Below are 21,401 nucleotides of genomic sequence, written 5' to 3'. Positions count from 1 at the left end.
CGCCCCCATCAGAGAAACACCACCAGCTTTTCACAGGTGTAGCACTGCAAGCAGCTCCACCCACCTGGAGGCATGAGCTGGACCCCTGGGGTGGGCGGGCCCGGCTGCGGCATGAGGGAGGTCATGAGGGGGTTGTGGGGGTCGGAGGTCATAGCTGAAGGTTCATACAGGTTGTGGTGGTCTTCAGAGATTGGTGATGGCTGGACAGGACTGTGATCTGAACGTAACGCTATTATGCCGTCCTGGAAGAGGCCCACACACACACACACACACGATGCACATCTCTTCATGTCCTGCAACATGCCCAACCCACACCACCTATGCATGCACAACCCCGCACACACACCCACCTCACTCACACACCCCCTACATGAGCGCACACACACACACACCCCACTCACACACACACCCCACTCACACACACACCCTACATGAGCACAAGCAAACACACCCCACTCTCTCTCTCTCTCTCACACACACACACACACACACACACACACACACACACACACACACACACACACACACACACACACACACACACACACACCTTGATCTGGCTGTTGAGGTGTCTGAGGTGCAGGAGCCAGTCAGGTTCCTGGAAGAGTTCCTGCTCTGGCTTCTCCTTCAGCTGGGGGTCGAAAAACCTCAGTCTCGCAGATATCTGTCATCACAGAGAGAAACAGAGAGAGACAGTGAGAAAGAGAGAAATAGAGAGACAGAGAGAAATAGAGAGACAGAGAGAAAGAGAGAGAAATAGAGAGGGGGGACGGGTTGTATGGTATTGGTCGTTGGAAACTGGAAAACTGCAACAGAGATCTTATAGGAATGAGAAGCCAGAACAGAGTTTTGCTTGTGTGTGTTTTTGCCCGCAGGCGCGCACACACACACACACACACACACACACACACACACACACACACACACACACACACACACACACACAGACACACACACACACAGACACAGACACAGACGTACCTGAATGAGCTGGCCGATAAAGACAGGTGAGTGGTAGTCGGGCAGTGTCAGCAGCGTGCGGGAGATGACCTCACAGTAATGGAAGGCCTGAGCACAGAGCCCCACCTCCGCCAGGCGACACGCATAGATGAACTTAAACACCTGCCAGGGGGCGAAGGGCAAAGGTCAGGGCTTGTGCGCCGCACGTACGAACCAGGACCTGCGGAGTGTTGTGGGAGTGGGCCACACCTGGAAGTTGGGCATGGAGATGGGGTGTGAGCCCAGGGACTGGGCGTACTCGTAGGCCTCCGTCCTCTGGACCGCCTCAGGAGTGCAGAACTTCACAAACGGCAGACTGGTGATGGAGAGATGGGTGAGGCGGGGGGCGCTTACGCCTGAACGTGTGTGTGTGTGTGTGTGTGTGTGTGTGTGTGTGTGTGTGTGTGTGTGTGTGTACCTGTGGTTGGAACCAATGAGGACCATCTTCGTGCTTTTCTTAGTATAGATGCCAAAGCCCACCTGGGCCATCAGGTAACAGAAATGAGCAGCGTCCATCAGACCTTTGGAGGCTGTCACACACAAGCATGCAAGCAAACACACACACACACACACACACAGTCACACAGTCACACTAAATGATCAATTATCTTCATAAAATGAAACATACTAGGTGCTTAATCCAAAAACTCTCCATTTAAAGAAAACGGTGAATCGTGTGTGTGTGTGTGTGTGTGTGTGTATAATCACCCAGAGTGTCCCCCATGGTCGAGATGGTGCGTGTATCCAGATCCAGGGTGTGAGTAAGGTTTGAGAGCACCATGGCCAGATGGGGGCGCCAGTCTCCCCATTTATCATCCCCACAACACTGACGGAGAGGGGCACATTTAAAAAAATGAAAACATGCATCCATACCATCTGAATCTCTCCCTCCCTCCCACACACACACACACACACACACACACACACACACACACACACACACACACACACACACTTACCGTTGCAGCAGCAGGCATCCTCCCTGACATAAGCTGGTAAACTGTCTGCAGGGGGTCATTGATGGGCAGACTGTTGGCAAACCTAGAGAGCACACGCACACACACGCACACACCTTGCATCAATTCAATGATATTCGAGGGCAGGGACCCATGTTCAGCTAAGCAGGCCACCGCACACACATGCCTTAGACACCATGAGTGAGAACCCTGCCAGACAGCAACACAGTGTGTCACTGGTTCTGGTTCTGGAAGATCATCTGGCCACGAGTCCCCATTACGAAACTTCTGTGCTGAAGTTACAGATATGGGGACGCTGCAGGACGTCCTTTCATGTGTCTGTTACTGCGTGCGAGTTACCTGGTCATTATAACGTGTCTGTTACTGTGTGTGAGTTACCTGGTCATTATAATGTGTCTGTTACTGTGTGTGAGTTACCTGGTCATTATAATGTGTCTATTACTGCGTGTGAGTTACCTGGTCATTATAATGTGTCTGTTACTGCGTGCGAGTTACCTGGTCATTATAACGTGTCTGTTACTGTGTGTGAGTTACCTGGTCATTATAATGTGTCTATTACTGTGTGTGAGTTACCTGGTCATTATAATGTGTCTATTACTGTGTGTGAGTTACCTGGTCATTATAATGTGTCTGTTACTGTGTGTGAGTTACCTGGTCATTATAATGTGTCTGTTACTGTGTGTGAGTTACCTGGTCATTATAATGTGTCTGTTACTGTGTGTGAGTTACCTGGTCATTATAATGTGTCTGTTACTGCGTGTGAGTTACCTGGTCATTATAATGTGTCTATTACTGTGTGCGAGTTACCTGGTCATTATAATGTGTCTATTACTGTGTGCGAGTTACCTGGTCATTATAATGTGTATGTTACTGTGTGTGAGTTACCTGGTCATTATAATGTGTCTGTTACTGTGTGCGAGTTACCTGGTCATTATAATGTGTCTGTTACTGTGTGTGAGTTACCTGGTCATTATAATGTGTCTGTTACTGCGTGTGAGTTACCTGGTCATTATAATGTGTCTGTTACTGCGTGCGAGTTACCTGGTCATTATAACGTGTCTGTTACTGTGTGTGAGTTACCTGGTCATTATAATGTGTCTATTACTGTGTGTGAGTTACCTGGTCATTATAATGTGTCTATTACTGTGTGTGAGTTACCTGGTCATTATAATGTGTCTGTTACTGTGTGTGAGTTACCTGGTCATTATAATGTGTCTGTTACTGTGTGTGAGTTACCTGGTCATTATAATGTGTCTGTTACTGTGTGTGAGTTACCTGGTCATTATAATGTGTCTGTTACTGTGTGCGAGTTACCTGGTCATTATAATGTGTCTATTACTGTGTGCGAGTTACCTGGTCATTATAATGTGTCTATTACTGTGTGCGAGTTACCTGGTCATTATAATGTGTATGTTACTGTGTGTGAGTTACCTGGTCATTATAATGTGTCTGTTACTGTGTGCGAGTTACCTGGTCATTATAATGTGTCTGTTACTGTGTGTGAGTTACCTGGTCATTATAATGTGTCTGTTACTGCGTGTGAGTTACCTGGTCATTATAATGTGTCAATTACTGTGTGCGAGTTATCTGGTCATTATAACGTGTCTGTTACTGTGTGTGAGTTACCTGGTCATTATAATGTGTCTATTACTGCGTGTGAGTTACCTGGTCATTATAATGTGTCAATTACTGTGTGCGAGTTACCTGGTCATTATAATGTGTCTATTACTGTGTGTGAGTTACCTGGTCATTATAATGTGTCTATTACTGTGTGCGAGTTACCTGGTCATTATAATGTGTCTATTACTGTGTGCGAGTTACCTGGTCATTATAATGTGTCTGTTACTGTGTGTGAGTTACCTGGTCATTATAATGTGTCTATTACTGTGTGTGAGTTACCTGGTCATTATAATGTGTCTATTACTGTGTGCGAGTTACCTGGTCATTATAATGTGTCTATTACTGTGTGCGAGTTACCTGGTCATTATAATGTGTCTATTACTGTGTGCGAGTTACCTGGTCATTATAATGTGTCTATTACTGTGTGCGAGTTACCTGGTCATTATAATGTGTATGTTACTGTGTGTGAGTTACCTGGTCATTATAATGTGTCTGTTACTGTGTGCGAGTTACCTGGTCATTATAATGTGTCTGTTACTGTGTGCGAGTTACCTGGTCATTATAATGTGTCTATTACTGTGTGTGAGTTACCTGGTCATTATAATGTGTCTGTTACTGTGTGCGAGTTACCTGGTCATTATAATGAGTCTGTTACTGTGTGTGAGTTACCTGGTCATGACTCTTGCATGTGTTCGGTTGTCCATCTTACTGGCGAGGAGAAGGGCGTGGCCCCAAAGACCATTCTTCATAGCAGACTCCAGAGCATCCTATACCACACACACACCAGGTATTTAGGCCACAATAAATGCAAATCAAGAGTCAGTAAACTTTGACATTTGTAAGTCTTTCAGTGAGTGAGTCAGATTTCTTGCCTTCTTTCGCCCAAAGAGCAGTAGTTCTCTGAAGCGTTCCGTTTCCTTGCCGACGTTCTCGGGGACACTCATGACGGTGTCTGATAGGAGGGACAGTGGCCCTGACTCCTCCTCCTCAGGCCGCTCCAGTGCCTCATTGGTGAAATCGATCAGGTTCGCCTCATTGGGCGACTTGCCAGGCAACCACACAGAGCGATGCTCCTTCAGCAACAGGTCAGCAAGGTCTGTGCCGACCACCGTCTGGGAGAGACAGAGTGTGAGGAAAAAGACGTGTGCACCCGCCCACACACACACACACACACACGTACACAATACACACCCCATTCTGACGACAGAGCAGCATTATGAACTCCCAGATGAGGCAGGCGGAGTCCTTGTCGATGAGGCTGTCATTGCGCACACACTCCTGGGCTTTGTTCTGTGCAAACTTTATAACATCCACCTTATGGGTTTCCTCCCTGAGCAAGCATGCAAGCAAACACACACACACACACACACACACACACACACACACACACACACACACACGTAAGGATTCAATAAGAAAGATGCATGTGTATCCAGTTGTTTATGTTTATGTGCTGCAACAGCACAGGTGTGGTAGGTCAAAGGTTAGCCTCACTTGAAAAGCGGTCCTGGGAATGCTCGCAGGTCAGACTGCTCGGGAGAATCCTGCATCATTATCTGGAGTGACATCACAGCAGAGATGAGCACAAACACACATGTTTTACATCATCAATGATATTTTATTTTAAGGCGATTAAAAGATCTGAAGAGATCTAAAGGACATGTGACAGGTTACCTCCAAGCTGTGAAGCTCCACAAGGGCGGGCTGCCCGGCCGAGGGCAGGTTGGGCTGAACCAGGATCAGTTGACCCGCCGGGCCGAAGCGGGCACAGCAGTGAGGGACCGAGTACTTCTCTGGGGTCACGGGCCTGGGAGGAGCTGAGAGAGAGACACACACAGAGACAGAGATGGAGAGAGGGAGAGACGGAGAGAAGGAAAGATGGAGAGAGGCAGAGCCATTAACTTGGACTAATACTAATCATCTTTTTTCTATTATACAATTTTTTGTAATAATAATGTTAGAATATTTAATTCAAAGACACAAAAAATATAAGTCAGTTCTGCGCAAGGCATTATGATTAAAGTGCCCGTGTGACGGGTGTTTTGGGTGGTTGAGGTGTAACCCTGTGCAAGACTGAAATGGGCGGAGCCTGGTTTGAGCTGGTTAGTGTCCTTTGTAAGGTTTGATGGTTTAGATTCTTAGGACTGCTGCTGTTCTTTAATGCTCAGGAATGTTCCCAGTGTGACAGTTTTAATTGGTCAGGGGCAGGATGACCATTCAGCCTCTTAAAATCAGTGGCCACTCAAAGGTGTCAAGTAACGAAGTACAAATACTTCTTAAGTAGAAATTTTGGTTATTTATACTTTACTAGAGTGATTATTTTTCAGCTGATTTTTTACTTTTACTCCTTACATTTTCACACCATTATCTGTACTTTCTACTCCTTACATTTTAAACATAGCCTCGTTACTGCTATTTCATTTTGACTTGTTTTCATTCCGGTGTGTCATCGTTTAAAAATAAACCCTGTCCTGACTAATAGCGCCATCCGGAGTGAATTTGATTGTGGTTGAATGAGAAGTATAAACATATAATATTCCGACACCCTATTGGTTTGTACGTGATCCATCACACTCCAGCGAGGACGTAGCAGACGTATGTAGCTTAGTATAAAGACGTCCGTGGCAGAGACTTTGAGCGAAGTGTCACAACTAAGAACCAGCGAGGAGGTTGGTAGCCAGGGAGACCAACCAACCCTTGTACTCAAGTACATTCATTTTCAACATTAACATTTTAATGTAACATTTAAAAAACTGCTCCTAAACTGGTTCTTCAGGAAAGTTGGCCACTGACAGCAAATGTTAGCCAGTTATCAATGCTACTTACTATTGTAAACGGGGAACAGGAGTACTCGGTGGAAGAGCGACGTCATCGTCGGCTACAGCTCACAAAACCGTTGAGCGTCCGTTAACAGGCCCTTTTCACACTTCCGCATTTTTTCTTCCGGAAGCTCTCGTTGCAGGGTAAAGTTACTTCCGTTACACATTAAACAATGGCAGAGTCCAATAACAAGAGCTTTTGCAGTGCACCAGGGTGCTCGATCTCGAAGCAAAAACAGTCGTATCTCAGTTTCTATGGTTTTCCGGCTGACGACGAGCAGAAAAGAAAATGGGTTTGTGCAATTAGGAGGGATGAAGGGGAAAACTTTGTGATACGGAGCATCTTTGTGTGTAGCCAGCATTTCACTGCTGCAGACTACATAGCAGGAAGCTCGCGGCTAAAAGTTGGTGCTGTTCCCTGTTACTGTCCCCGGTACTGTTACTGTTCCCAGCCGGTTTCAGTGGAACAGTTGCTGTCCGCGTTTGAAAGATCAAGCTCTCGGCTGGGAGTACACGTACGTCCGCTAGCATCTAGCTGTTACCCGCTAGCATCTAGCCCCGGTTCGCTAGCTTCTAGCCCCGGTTCGCTAGCATCTAGCCCCGGTTCGCTAGCATCTAGCCCCGGTTCGCTAGCATCTAGCTCCGGTTCGCTAGCTTCTAGCTCCGGTTCGCTAGCTTCTAGCCCCGGTCCGCTAGCTTCTAGCCCCGGTCCGCTAGCTTCTAGCCCCGGTCCGCTAGCTTCTAGCCCCGGTCCGCTAGCTTCTAGCCCCGGTCCGCTAGCTTCTAGCCCCGGTCCGATAGCATCTAGCCCCGGTTCGCTAGCTTTTAGCTCCGGTTCGCTAGCTTCTAGCCGTCATCCGATAGCTTCTAGCCCCGGTTCGCTAGCTTCTAGCCGTCATCCGATAGCTTCTAGCCCCGGTTCGCTAGCTTCTAGCCGTGATCCGATAGCTTCTAGCCCCGGTTCGCTAGCATCTAGCCCCGGTTCGCTAGCTTTTAGCCCCGGTTCGCTAGCTTTTAGCCCCGGTTCGCTAGCTTCTAGCCCCGGTTCGCTAGCTTCTAGCCCCGGTTCGCTAGCTTCTAGCCGTGATCCGATAGCTTCTAGCCGTGATCCGATAGCATCTAGCTAGAAAAGAGCAAGCTCTCGGCTGGCAGTACACCACGAACTAGTCGAGAGTTTGCTCTTTCAAATGCGGACAGCAACTGTTCCACTGAAACGGCTCTGAAACTAGTTGTGATCCGCTAGCATCCAGCTCTGACCATCACTTTGCTGTCGACTATATTGGACACTGAATAAACAATAACACGTAATAACTTGGTGTGTGTCATGAACTTTATTGATACTGATGTAAACCAAACAATCAATAGCTGACGTCCCTTGGCTTGCTAAAGCTGGGCGTACACTGTACAATATTTTAAATCATGTGCTCAGCTCCAGCTCAAACTGTACGACTAAATCGCAGGGAGAGTGCTCGTGGAGCTGCTTCAACAGTGCGATACTCTCACGAGGAGCGATTTGAATTTCAAACATGTTTGATATTCTTGCGACGCTGCGATTTCTGATCGGGAGTTGGTCGTGAGGTGTGAATCGCTCCTCGTGTACCTGTGTAAACTATACGATGCACGACACGCGATTGAGCCGAAACTCAGCCCGATCGCAAAAATAGTTGCATGAGTTAAAAATCGGCTGAAAATGGGCCAAAAATCGCACAGTGTATGCCCAGCTTAACCTAGCTAGATATTGTTAACTAAAGCTGTCAGTATCATTTGTAATATTATAATATATATCATAATAATATAGAATGTTTTACCACTCCGTAGGATGACTAATGGAACCAGCTATACCTTAAATTAAATAATAGTTAGTTACCTAGCTAGTGCTAGCTGGTGTTAGCTTACCCTGATATAAGTGAATAAATTATTCTACAAACAATTTGTAGCATCTATTTAACTTGGAACCGTTCGTTGTTGAATGTTCTCCAACGATACTGGAAACGTATTTAAAATTCAGTCTCGGCAGCGACGACAGGGATGAAGTAAACACACGCTCCATGCTGAGGTGAATTGACAACTATCTTCTGCGAGTACCGGAACTTGTTTTACCCGGCGGTGACGTATTTCCGTTTTGTTGTGAAAAGGGCCTACTGGTTAGCTCGTGCTATCTTTTTTAATTCGCCACGAAGATTCCAACAATCTCGCGCACATTAGTGTTTCGCACTTAAACATACAGTGGTACCTCGACATACGAGTTTAATTCGTTCCAGACCCAAGCTCGTAAGTAGAACAACTCGTATCTCGAACGAATTTTCCCCATATGAATTAATGTAAATAATTCTAATTGGTTACAGCCCTCAAAAAAGTCCCAAAGTTAGCCTAAATTATGAAAATACATGTTTTAATCAATGTACATGCAACACGTATAAATAAACAATAAAGTAAATAATTATTTTTTCCAGAACAGGCCGGACTCATCGCAGTTAAATATTTGCTGCAACCAGGAAACGCGTAATAAACTCGTCCGCAGTGTGTGTCAAATGTTGACCGGGGAAGTGTAAAATGGACAATTAACTAATATATCGCGATCGATCGATCACCAGCGGTTGGCGCCAGCGAACTAGTAACTCATTGAATCGTAGATCATAGATAAATAAACTAGATTTTTCAGCATGAGAAATGAATGGCGTGTGAAGACAGTCAAATGCGTGTGTCTCACGTTCATTGCGTGAGAATTGGCAACCCTGCTCTTCATGAACAGACGTCCTAAGTTGGGAAAATATCGTCGCACCTTTCGCTGCTTAACAAATGGTTGACGTACAAATGGTGGACGTACTGCGGTCGAACATCCTTGAAAGTTCAATGACACGAGTTCCTTTATCGTGTAAATTAATTATCTCCTGCTTCGTTTCTATGGATATCATCCTCTTTTTCTTCTCAATGGGTTTTCCACTTGCGGATACTTTTTTGGGACCCATGATGCACACAAAAAGTTCAGATTAAAATATACACTCGCTCTAAACACTGACACGACCGATGCGCCAACTAGTGGTAGCATCGTGATGCTCGGCTCGTATCCCGAATTTGAGCTCGGATGTCGAACAGAAATTTTGCTCGCGTCGCGGCTCGTAACTTGCAATACTCGTATGTGGAGCAGCTCGTATGTCGAGGTACCACTGTACTATCAGATAACTAATACTGTTTAATAAACAAGCGTCATTACTAAGTGTTTCACTGTTCATACAGTCACGGAATCTGAGCTGTCAACTTGCTATGGAAGCCCATTCCCAGACGCATTTAAGTTGTTACAACCTTTTCCAGACATATTGGAGACATCAGGGTATAGTCATTATGGATTTTAGAAGAATGGGGTTTTGGGGGAGGTGGACTAGTACAATATAGATTCCTGTGGTGCCACCTAAGCATTTGTCCTTAATGGCTTTTTTTTCCTTACATTACTTTTATACTTTAAGTAGTTTTGAAAGCAGTACTTTTAACACTTTTACTTGAGTAAAAAGATTGAGTTGATACTTCCACTTCTACAGAAGTATTTTTAAATCCTAGTATCTGTACTTCTACCTGAGTAATGAATGTGAATACTTCTGACACCTTTGGTGGCCACCCATTTAAAAGACTAGTAACATCTCCTTTTGAAAATTCTTACTGCATCAAACAGAACGATACATCACAAAGCCAAAAGAAATGTAAGCACTGAAGCCCGATTTACTGTGTGCGTAGTCACCTCAAACGTATCAAGAGGATGTCAGTGAGCGCAAAGCAATGAACACAAACACGTTGTGGCTTTCGAAACAACTAGCAGTGCTGAACGTGACATGATTCAGAACTGGCATACAATTACAGAAGCCTGACTTGATCAAAACGACTGCAGCCAGGGCTACAGGCAGAGAGAAGGCTTATTTGGCTGACTGTGACGTGCACTCGGTGCAATAAGATCTGAACTTTTTGTTGAAGCGGTCCAACTATAGGGTGTGCCCACAGGCTTAGGCAGGAGTCGAACAAACTCAGCATCTTAAGTTGGTTTGAATAAATGCAACATTGTTGAAAGAAACAACACCATTGCACTGTGTGTGTGTGTGTGTGTGTGTCCCCACAATACTGATGGCCTTGCTGGGACACAGAATGCCCACGTCTGGACTGAGAGCTACAGTCTAAGTTCCTCCAGGAGCGCAGGAACACAGTCCTGACTGCAGCTACAGTGTTTTCAAACCAGAAACCTCCTTGTGTTACTACAGAAGGCTACAATGTTTCTGTCATAGTAAAACAGGTGCAATCACAGCGTTACGGGACTGTGTTTTGTAAAGGGAAATGTAAATTAAAATACAGGAGTAGTTACGTGTGTGTGTGTGTGTGTGTGTGTGTGTGTGTGTGTGTGTGTGTGTGTGTGTGTGAGAGAGAGAGAGAGAGAGAGGGAGACAGAGAGAGAGAAGAGACATAGTTACGCTGTTCTGGGGCCGTCCACGTGCCATCCGAGGCATTGTACTGGCTGTAGTTCTGAGTGTCAGACTGGTCAGGAAACTGGCCATAAGAATAATCTACAGGCACCGTGGCATCGTAACCCGCAGCAACCAGATCCGGCTGACTCCTGTAGACCTGACTCTACACAGAAACATTACAAACGCAGGTTGGCAAATGTATACACAATGTGTATTCATTCGTAAACAACCCAATGCTAATTATATGACATTCGTTAGTAAAAGTTCAGAGTGGAATAACCTTGATTTTCAATCACAGATTTCATGTGTCTGGCCTCCACCAAGCCTTCACGTTGTTGGATCAGGTGATCACCTCATTAAGTCTGCAGCCCATACCCACACCTAGCCCCACCCACCTGGTGTGACCGTGAGCTGAAGCTGCTACGTCGGCTGTGTGCCGAGTGGACGCTGTGGGTGGAGTGCTCGCTGTGGACGGAGCGGCGGTCGAACTCGTCCGTGTATGGGTCCCGCGCGCGGTACTCATCGTCGAACCTGGAGTCGTAGCCCGGATAGTACCGCCACGGGTCGTCATAGCCCTCCCGCCTGGAAACAGTTACCACGGAACACTTTCATTCGTATTTGTATCGGTCAACTTTTCTGAAAAGTGGACACCCAGTGCATGTGTGTTTTGGTCATGTGACTACAGGTGAAGAGATGTGTGGGTCATGCTGATTCAAGAACTACTGAACTGGGTGTGTCCCTGTTTCAAGCTGCCCCCATAATAGTCTTGTATACTGCACAAAAACCACAGCACTTAGGGCTCAGATAAAACCACCAATAAAACTTCACTAAGAAGAAAGTAATTGTGTGTTTGTGTGTGTGTGAGAGAGAGAGAGAGAGAGTGTGTGTGTGTGTGTGTGAGAGAGAGAGTGTGTGTGTGAGAGTGTGTGTGTACCTACCTGCCGGCGTACTGCTGGCCGTAATAAGGGTCAGCTCTGCGGTAGGCGTCTTGGTTATAGTACCAGTATGCCTGGTCAAAGTACGCTCTGTAACGGGGGTCATAAACAGCGCTGGGGTCATACCACCTGCTCGGATCTACACAACACAGCACACAAAACAAACACACATTAAAATCAACCAATGCAGGGAATGAATGCAAATTTCATGAAACTGATTCAAATTAAAGGCAATAAATGTTGAACGTCAGATAACAAAAACAAAGACATGTTTCTTCCCCAGACTGGAGAGCAGTGTGCACAAGGGCAGGGAGAGTCCCGTCTTCACCTGCATACTGGTCATACTGCTTCTTGATGTAGTTTGCATAGTACTCATCATAGGCACTGCGGCTAGATCTGGCATAATCCTCACCGTAACCCTGCCTAGAGAGAGAGAAAGTGTAAGGTCAGGTAGACACTCTTCTACGCTGCAAATTTTTGCACAGTACGTCACAATGCCCAGCATGATTGCGACTGCACAACAACCCCCATTAAACCACGAGGAGGTAGGGATGACCTCTGCCCTCTCACCCCTCACCTGGAGCCGGGTCGGTCTGAGTACTGACTGCTTCTAGAACTCGGCCTCTCAGGCTGTCTCTCCGTCTCCCGGTAACCGGGATTTGGTCCGTTGTAGCGGCTGTAGCGGGGGTCCGCCCTCCGATACTGATCTTCCTGCAGCCGGATCACGCGAGGACAATGAAAAAGACAGAGAAGTATTGTGAGAGAGTGCGATTTAACTACTGTTCAAATTAGCCTGTTTTAATTTAAAAAAAAACTAGGTAATGACATTGATTCCTGTAGTTTAGTAGTAGTTTGACTCAAGGGTATCTTGAATTCTGTACTATTCTGTAGTAAATCTGTACTATTATCTAGGATGAATTCTATGATCAGATGCAAAGCACTTTGAAAGACGCTCTGGATAAGAGCGTCTGCTAAATGCCGTAAATGTAAATGTGATGAGAGAAGACCAATCATTCCTACTCTCATCAGAGCCCCACATGGTTAAACAATGTCAGTTAACAGCAGTGTTGCGAATAACGCAGTTAAAAATAACGGCTATCCCATTTGTCAGTAATGGGATAATATAATTAATTACTTTTCCTGTCGTTACAACGCCGTTAACGTTACTGGTCATTAAAAGCGGTGCATTACTATATTGATATACTAACAGCAATGCGAGCGGACCGCTGCCCAGGCTAGTGAGGAGTAACAGATCTCGATAGGTCACAGTTCTCTGTGTAACACCTGTTTAACTTAACAAGTCAGTAAGCGATTGGCTAAGGCAACGTTATGGTAGCCAATCAGAGCCAGTGTTTTTACACGCGCGGTGAAATACTCCAGTGACACGACACAAACGGAGAAGAGGCAGAAATGGCGAGTCAGGAGCAAGCCGAAGAAAAATTATAATTTTCAAGGTGGCGATATAAACATTATTTAAGAAAATACTTGAAGTTCCCGAATGTCTACCAGACTGGGTATTTGATTTATTTTATTAAGAATAGAGGTTTTATTGTTAAGTTTACTTCTATTGTGAACAAACCAGTTGTCTCAGGTTGAGAGAATTTAATTAAATTTGATAGATGTAAATGCACTTTATATAGTGTAACTGTTTACTTTTGCTTTTATTTTTTACAAAGATTTGGGATTTTAAAGGATTTTATCCTGCACTGGTCTGTGGATGTGCAATAAATATCAAACGTTAAATGCCTTTCTGATCTACTCATTTCAACTGACTGTAAAAACTGCTTTTTCAAAAAAAAAATCCTTATTCATTGGCATATAACTTTTTTTAAACTGTAACGCAAATAGTTACTTTCCCTGGTAACGAGTTACTTTTATTATAGAGTAATTCAGTTACTAACTCAGTTAGTTTTTTGAACAAGTAGTGAGTAACTATAACTAATTACTTTTTTAAAGTAACGTTCCCAACACTGGTTAACAGTACTTAAATAAAAACTCACATTGTATATATAAATAATCAAAACAGTTACTTGACCACAAGTTATATTCCACTTGTAAAACTGACTTTATGGCACATTTAACACTTTTTAAATTGAATAGCCTTTGTAATATAATTTTGCAAATCTTTCATTTTCACCTTCAATCAAAGTCTTACATGAGTAAAGTCAGGATACCTGGTAGTAGTTCTGAGCCCTTGGGTCTATGACTGGGTACTGAGCTGGGTAGGTTTGCCTTCCGTCTTGGTACTCCGGGTAGTATCCGCCATATCCAGGCCCTGAGGGCATGGCACCGTAGCCCTGCTGACCCCCAGTGACAGACGGGGGTCTCTGGGGATCTTGTGGGCCAGAGGGATTTCCAGGTTGGATAGAATATGTGGTGGCTGGAGCTTGTCCAGATTCTGGGGGTGGTGCAAGCTGGGGAGTGGGTGTGGCCTGCGGAGGGGGCGGGCACTGTGTGGAAGCTGGGCGGGGAGGGTGGGAGGGGGCGGAGGGGTGGTTTGTAATTTGACTACTTGGCGGTCTGGCAGGGTTCTCATTTGGGGGCTGAAGCAAAGGCTCACTGTCGACACGCCCACCTTGCTGAGAATCTTTGGTGACCTGCAGGTAAAAGCCAGGTGTGTTATTCACGGGGGCAGGAGGCGGAACCGACTGAGGAAGGGGTGGACCGGCAGCTTGATTTGTGATCTGTGGTTGGTGCATAGAAAAATCAAGTAGCTCATAATTTGAGGGTGCATTTTGATTGGCAGCAGAAGATGGAATTTTCTGATTAGGAGGCTGACCATCACCTTTCAGTGACTGGGCCCTCAAAAGAGGAGGTTGGGTGGCTCTGACAGTAGGCGAAGGGTCTTTGGCCTCTTTAACCAGATTCAACGGACTCTGGCAGGAAGCCGGGGGAAAGTTGACTGGCATCTGCGAGAAAAGAGGCGGTAGCTGACTGCTCGAGGAACCCTGTGGCAACTGATTAGCCACTGGGGTTTGAGCCAATGGCTGAACAGGGGAGGTGGTCTTCTTAGGACTCATCTGATTGGCTGTATGTGCAGGGCTTTGAGGAGAAATCACACTATAATTGGAAGAAGGTGGCGCAATTACGACCGGCTGACTCAAAGCCTCTACAGGAGGCGTGGCCACCAGCAGCGAGGCGTAGCCCAGACTTGCCTGAGGGAGGGAGTCAGGCGGGTTCTCGAGGTTTTCCAAGTGAGGCTGCGCGTACGCCCTGGGTGACTGCAGGTCCAGAGGGCCGTCCTCGGGCGGCTGGATGACCTCCGCACTGGGCCGACACACTGGCGCAAAGGTGCTGGCCAGAGGGGGCGCTGCGGGCGCTAACAGAATGTTAGCACCGAGACTGGCAGGATCGCTCTGAGCCCACAGGGTCGTGGCGGGACTATCGCAGGGCCGTCGAGGTCCCTGAGCCAGAGAGGAAGGCCTGCGATCCTGCCCATGGATCGTCTCCATGTTGTCCGGAGGCTGCTCCAGATTGCCGGGCAACACGTCAGCTCCGACCTTCTCCACCACCATTCTAGCTTGGTCGACTTCAGGAGGTCGAACCCCAACACTATGAGCCCGCACAAGCTCAAAGGAGGAATTAGCACTTGGCTGAAACACACCTACCGGCTTGGGGGGACTCGGGGTAGGAAATGTGGGACTGAGCTCCGGAGCAGGGGTAGAATCGATCTGCTCAAAATAACCACTTGTGGAAGGATGTGAGGCAGGTGGATCAGGAGGGCGGGGGCTTTCTTGTTGGATAAACGTTCCAACAACACCCTGGTGCCTTCGAGGGGGGTGCCCGGTACTGTGGGGTGTGTGGCCACCACTGTGGGGTGTGTGGCCACCACTGTGAGGGGTGTGGCCACCACTGTGAGGGGTGTGGCCACCACTGTGAGGGGTGTGGCCACCACTGTGAGGGGTGTGGCCACCACTGTGAGGGGTGTGGCCACTGCTGTGGCTAACATTGCTGTAGATAGAAGATACACTTGGAGGACGAACAGCAGAGTCAGGCATCTCCAAGTTAGGCCCCACCTCATATGTGTGGCTAGGCTGTGGTTCGCTGGGCAGCACTTCCTGGTTCGGAACACATTCCAGATTTTCAACCGTGTCGCACGGGCCCCCTCCAGCTCGGATATTCCCACTGTCGTTCAAATAAGGCGCTTCCGTCACAGCCGCTGCGTGGGCAGGATGAGCCGCTCCATTCAGACGGCCCTCCCCAGAAAGAGTCTCTTTATTCTCTACGTCGTTGCCCTGGAAAAACATAGACACTGTTCCAGGGTCCCCGGGGGAGACACACGGGATGGAGCAGGCACGCTGAGACGGGTCAGGAGGAGCCAGGCTGAACCACGGCTCCGAGTGCCCACCTGATTGGCTGAAATAACCCTGGACCGAGTTCTGCTGCTGGGAAACAGGAGGCCCGCTGGTATTTAGCCCAGCCGAATGAGCGTGACTCCGAGGGTGCGTCTGGGGCGGCCCGTGGTGGGGCAAGTGCCCAGTAGGAGGAGCCTGTCCCTGGGGGGAGGCATGGAATGGCTGAGGTGGATCACTAGTTGGCTGAAAGTAGTTCTGAACAGAAGGAGGGCGGCTCCCGCGATCTGGAACCAGATGAGGAGGAGGGGGGGGGGACATGTGCTGAAACGGAGGGCTGCTCTGGACTGGTGGCAACTGGCTGGCGCTGAAAGGAGGAGCGGGGTTAGGCAACTGTGCGATGTAGGGCATTGGCTCTTGGGAGCTAAAATAGCCAGGTTCAGCAGGAGGCAGGTTAGAAGCCGGCGGATGCCCCGAGAGACCAGGCTGAGGGGTGAAGACGGCGGGTGGAGGACCAACCGCTGCTGCTGCATGGACTCCCATTGGCTGGCCTTGAGGTGGAGCAGTCTGGACAAAACCTGGCGGGGAAGGGGCTTGCATACGAAGAGGACTACCGTTTGGAGGCGGAGCCTGGCTACCCACGGGCAGCGGAGGAAGAGCCTGCCTGCCAAAGGCAAAGGGGTCGGTCATTGGCTGTGAGAGCGGAGCAGGTGACGGAGCGGCGGCCGCTGCCCCGTGCTTGTGCGGCCGGGTCCTCCTGAACACATTGGGTCCACCGGAGGAAGGAGGGGGTGGAGCACACGCTCCCGGAGGCGCGGTCCGAGGAGGCGGCTGCATCTCTGCTCACTTAACGGGGCCTCCGAAGATCAAGACGCTGAGGGTGCGATGACGGTATCCCTGTGGGCAAGAACACAGGCTGGTTCAGTTTGAAGTTGAGTCTTGCATCACGCATGTTCACACTGACTAAAATCTTTTGAAGACTTTGTTTATAACATGTGTAGCACACATTTATGCACAGTGAGTTGGGCAGAGTTATCCACGTGTTAGGAGTATGAGAGAGTAGGGAGATGTTAGTCTCCCACAGCTGTGAGGTGGGAGTGAAGTGAATAACTAAGTGCAGTAACTAACGTGTTTGGTTTTTTGTCGCATTTTTTGCTGCAGAGTGAACAGATTTTGCCATTTGATCCATCACGTTGTCCATCTCCTAGAAGCATGAGATCCATCAACTGAGCTTCATATTTTGGTTAACCACCTGTGAAACCACAGGTTTGAAGTTAATTTTTAATAAACTATCTGAGATCCACTACTGTAAGATTGACTACGGTCTACTCAAAGACAACACAGAATCAGACTGTTGGCCGTACGGGCTACAAAAGCCAAATCAGAGGAGCTGCAGTCGCTTATACACATTGAGACTCATTAAATGTTAATGTGCACAGGGGCTGCGTGAGCAGCTTCATTATTGTGCACTTAAAAGACCTACAGGATACTAAACATTACCCATAACTGCAGATTTACATAAATAAAACACATGCAAAGCCTTTCATTGTTTTGGGAATTTAAGAATGATTAAAAACTGTACAAGTTTCAACCAATAGCCCCATGTTGTACTAAGCAACCATGTTTAATAACAGCATGTTCGGTTATCCAGGTAGGCTTGGGTGGCAGATATACCACATAAGAGCTTGGACACACTGACAGCGTGCTGCAGGTTAAGGCCTACTGCTGCTTGGTTGTTGTGTGTCTGATTGCCAACGTTGGTGAGTCAACAAGGCCAGCAGGCAAAGTATATTTACCTGGACACAACATCCCATTGTTTGTTTGTTTGTTTGTTTGTTAAAAGGTTTTAAGTGCTTTATGTTGGGTTGCCATTGCTCAACGGAGGATCCAGACACTTGTTTTTCCGAACCTGTAGTTTGGTTCAACTACCAAAATGGACAGCTGAATCCGTGAAGCTGTGGTCAAGTTACAATCTGGTGCAAGCTCCGTCACCTCTGGTTAAAAATGTATCCGGGAAACCCGAAAGGCCACTTGTGGTTACACTACGGCATGAAGAAAGGGTTGGGCAGTGAAACCGACAAGTATTTCAACCAGCTGGTGTTTTCGATTTAATGATTAATTAAAAGTGTTAATTAATGTTTAACCATGGGTGATGCTACCAGACATGATAAATACCCAAACATTTAGCAAATAATAGTCTAGTTCCTGTTAACATAAGTATGACCCACTTTTCGGTGCAAATTCCTATTTATGGTTTCTAGAATACAAAACGTTTACAGTGCTAGACCAAACTAAAAACTTCACTTTTAAGACCATGTACGCGCGAGCGCACACACACACACGGCAAGCAAACAGACAGGTAACAGATATTCAAATGCAACCAGTATTTTTCTGCAAACACACCACCACTCCCACTGCTGGTCTGAAAAGCTTAGCCGGACACACACCGACTAAATCCAGAGAAACACCTTTTGCATATTTTATCATCTCATGGCCAGCTTTTATCATGCAACTCAGACTAGTGATCCACAAAATCAGAACTTATCTTTAGAACAAGGACAGTATCTACTTAATTAACTTTAAATATTCCCTATGTTTATTTCACTACATTTCTATGAGTTCAAGTATAACATATAGCCAAAAAGCAGGCCTCCCAACAGCACTTTGACTGTTTTCTATCAGAGGTGACCAAAAGACGCCAAACCAAACTTACTCTGCAATTCAATGCCACTACCTTAACTGGCCAAATGCTCAAAACAGATTACAGACTTAATCAGAAAACACTACCTCATTACATCTTGCATACCCCACAGTATATATTTATATTCATAAACTTTTGTATAAACAGTGAAAGACGAAAGTGATCAGAGAACATTACACTGAGGTTTGCACGTCTGAAGAGAAACCCATGTTGACCTGAACTGTGAAACCTTTAGACTTTTCTCTGAACCTTATTTTCCAAACGTGGGCTGCAAACCGGCTCCCTCGGATGAACTCTGTTACTGGTAACGTGAACAACATTTATCTGAGCAAACGGCACAGTCCGCAAGGCCGCCGACAGGCTGACTCGTCTCCAGTAGAAATAAAACGATAAAGACAAGTCGTGAATAGGCAACTAGGAAAGATAATGTGACCTAACGGCCTCGAAACGCATTCAGATTGAAGACAGCCGCGTAGGGGGCACGTTTTAGGGGACACCTCTCGTGTCACGTCCTAAAGAGTCTCTTTAAAGCTAGCTAACTAGCTTGGTCGCTAGCTGGGTAGCTAGCTCGCTTGCTAAGCTCACGAGACCTGCTACACGGATGAAGACACGCGCGTCAGATTCGTGTCAGCGTGTGTTTACCTCAGAGACCGGTCTCTGGTTTACCTCAGCACCTTGCTTACCTCAGAAACCGGTCTCTGGTTTACCTCAACACCTTGTTTACTTCAGAGAACGGTCTCTGGTTTACCTCAACACCTTGTTTACCTCAGAGACCGGTCTCTGGTTTACCTCAGCTCCTTATTTACCTCAGAGACCGGTCTCTGGTTTACCTCAACACCTTGTTTACCTCAGAGACCGGTCTCTGGTTTACCTCAACACCTTGTTTACCTCAAAGACCGGTCTCTGGTTTACCTCAGCTCTTTGTTTACCTCAGAGACCGGTGTCTGTTTTACCTCAGCTCCTTGTTTACCTCAGAGACCGGTCTCTGTTTTACCTCAGCTCCTTGTTTACCTCAGAGACCGGTGTCTGTTTTACCTCAACACCTTGTTTACCTCAGAGACCGGTCTCTGTTTTACCTCAGCTTCTTGTTTACCTCAGAGACCGGTCTCTGTTTTACCTCAGCTTCTTGTTTACCTCAGAGACCGGTCTCTGGTTTACCTCAGCACCTCGCCACATGGAAACGAGGAACTAAACTGTGTTGACGCAACGACTACTAGTTTGAACATTCAGCTGTGCGCACACATTAATACAAGCACTGGCGTTTCTTGCTGGTAACTGTTAAAGTAAAATACAGATAACTGGCCATCTTATTTCAAATACTAATTCAGAAGCGTCGAGTAACTCGACGTAACTGAATCAAAACAGGCGACAGTCGTGATTATGAAAAGCAGGAATATGCAGCCAGCAGGGAATTAGAGATGTAAGCGGCTAGCGTGGCTAACGTGACTAGCTGGGCGGAGTGAGGCGGAGACGAACGTCCAGCTAACGCCACCGAAGCTAGCAAGGCCACCTAACAGTGCATCCGGCTTCACCTGTAGCCGCACGCAAAGATGTTGGCGTCTGTATCAAAAAAGGGTCGCGCACACAGCAACAAACCGGACCAAACCGACGTGTTACGGTGTCCCGGCTCACTTTTACACACACCACAGACACACACAGACGCTGAGTGGGCAACTTGTTATGCTAGCTAGCCAACGAGATGAGCAGGTACCATGACTGCTAACGAACGAGATGAGCAAGGTTACCATGACTACTAACTAACGGGATGAGCAAGGTTACCATGACTGCCAACTGACGAGATGAACATGGTTACCATGACTGCTAGCCAACGAGATGAGCAGGGTTACCATGACTGCTAACCAGCTAGCTAGCAGGCTAGAGATAATATGCTAGCTCCAATGAGACTAAAGTCACCCAATTCAACATTCAGAGGGGAAAAAGTCACCTTAAAACAACGATAAAATACGTCACCTGCTTTCTAACGTGGAGAAGCCGAAGGTGTTTGTGAAATGATGTGGCCTGTAAGTGCTCACAGCTGGCCAGGACACTGGGGCTGACACCTGTCCGCCATCTTGGCCGAGCACATCCTGAGCGACGTGTACATGTGACGTCACCGACCCGGAGTCGCGGCGCGCGCCGCCCGCCCGCTTCTCGTGTGGCCATTAAAGTGAAATAAACTTCTCAAGAAAGATTGTAACGACGTTGAGGACAATCAGTTCAGATGGTCACTTTCAAATTATATTTTTAAAAAAATTGTGCTGTATTATGTGCATTTTTTATCGTATGTGACTGGGAAGCGTATAGGGCCGTTTTAAAGGACATAACATATCTAAAATAAAATGCAAAAGACAGTTTTGTTATATACATTCTCCATGAAGAATGCACATAATTAAAATAAGATTTGGCGTGTTTATATATTTATGTATTTTTATCTATTATGTGCACTGTAACACAACCGGTCTCCTGGGTTTTGCATAGCCTACACGTATTTAAAAATCTGATTGAAAAAGCAGGACTTTTAAAAAAGCACCTGAATGAGTGGAAATGGTTGGGTAAGGTGGATGAATCTGAATGGCAAGGTTAAAATCGTTTCTTTATAAGTAGACAACGGTC

At 46.8% G+C, this 21,401-nt stretch overlaps 1 protein-coding gene across 4 annotated transcripts in view; it reads right to left on the bottom strand.

Annotated features, from left to right (window-relative positions):
• Positions 1-20,896, bottom strand: part of sec16a (SEC16 homolog A, endoplasmic reticulum export factor) — a 27,983-nt gene extending 7,087 nt beyond the window's left edge. For 2 of the 4 annotated variants that reach the window (XM_076980662.1, XM_076980665.1), the window contains exons 1-19: positions 20,760-20,896; positions 13,970-16,984; positions 12,373-12,506; positions 12,124-12,218; positions 11,799-11,934; positions 11,256-11,442; positions 10,867-11,023; positions 5,271-5,413; positions 5,091-5,152; positions 4,788-4,926; positions 4,469-4,708; positions 4,266-4,363; positions 1,959-2,040; positions 1,708-1,825; positions 1,418-1,529; positions 1,210-1,315; positions 982-1,122; positions 551-664; positions 65-242 (exon numbers count right to left, since the gene is read on the bottom strand). In XM_076980662.1, coding sequence (XP_076836777.1) covers positions 65-242; positions 551-664; positions 982-1,122; positions 1,210-1,315; positions 1,418-1,529; positions 1,708-1,825; positions 1,959-2,040; positions 4,266-4,363; positions 4,469-4,708; positions 4,788-4,926; positions 5,091-5,152; positions 5,271-5,413; positions 10,867-11,023; positions 11,256-11,442; positions 11,799-11,934; positions 12,124-12,218; positions 12,373-12,506; positions 13,970-16,924 — 5,197 coding nt within the window. In that variant the 5' untranslated portion in view covers positions 16,925-16,984; positions 20,760-20,896. Of the gene's footprint in view, positions 1-64; positions 243-550; positions 665-981; positions 1,123-1,209; positions 1,316-1,417; positions 1,530-1,707; positions 1,826-1,958; positions 2,041-4,265; positions 4,364-4,468; positions 4,709-4,787; positions 4,927-5,090; positions 5,153-5,270; positions 5,414-10,866; positions 11,024-11,255; positions 11,443-11,798; positions 11,935-12,123; positions 12,219-12,372; positions 12,507-13,969; positions 17,003-17,215; positions 17,367-20,759 lie in introns of those variants that run through there. The other 2 variants (XM_076980663.1, XM_076980664.1) reach the window with 2 other exon arrangements.
• Positions 20,897-21,401: the final 505 nt, after the last annotated feature.

Source organism: Brachyhypopomus gauderio, chromosome 18 (genome assembly GCF_052324685.1).
Source record: "Brachyhypopomus gauderio isolate BG-103 chromosome 18, BGAUD_0.2, whole genome shotgun sequence".
NCBI lineage: Eukaryota > Metazoa > Chordata > Actinopteri > Gymnotiformes > Hypopomidae > Brachyhypopomus > Brachyhypopomus gauderio.
Note: the sequence above shows the minus strand (reverse complement) of the source record. Positions and strands in the feature narration are given on the sequence as shown.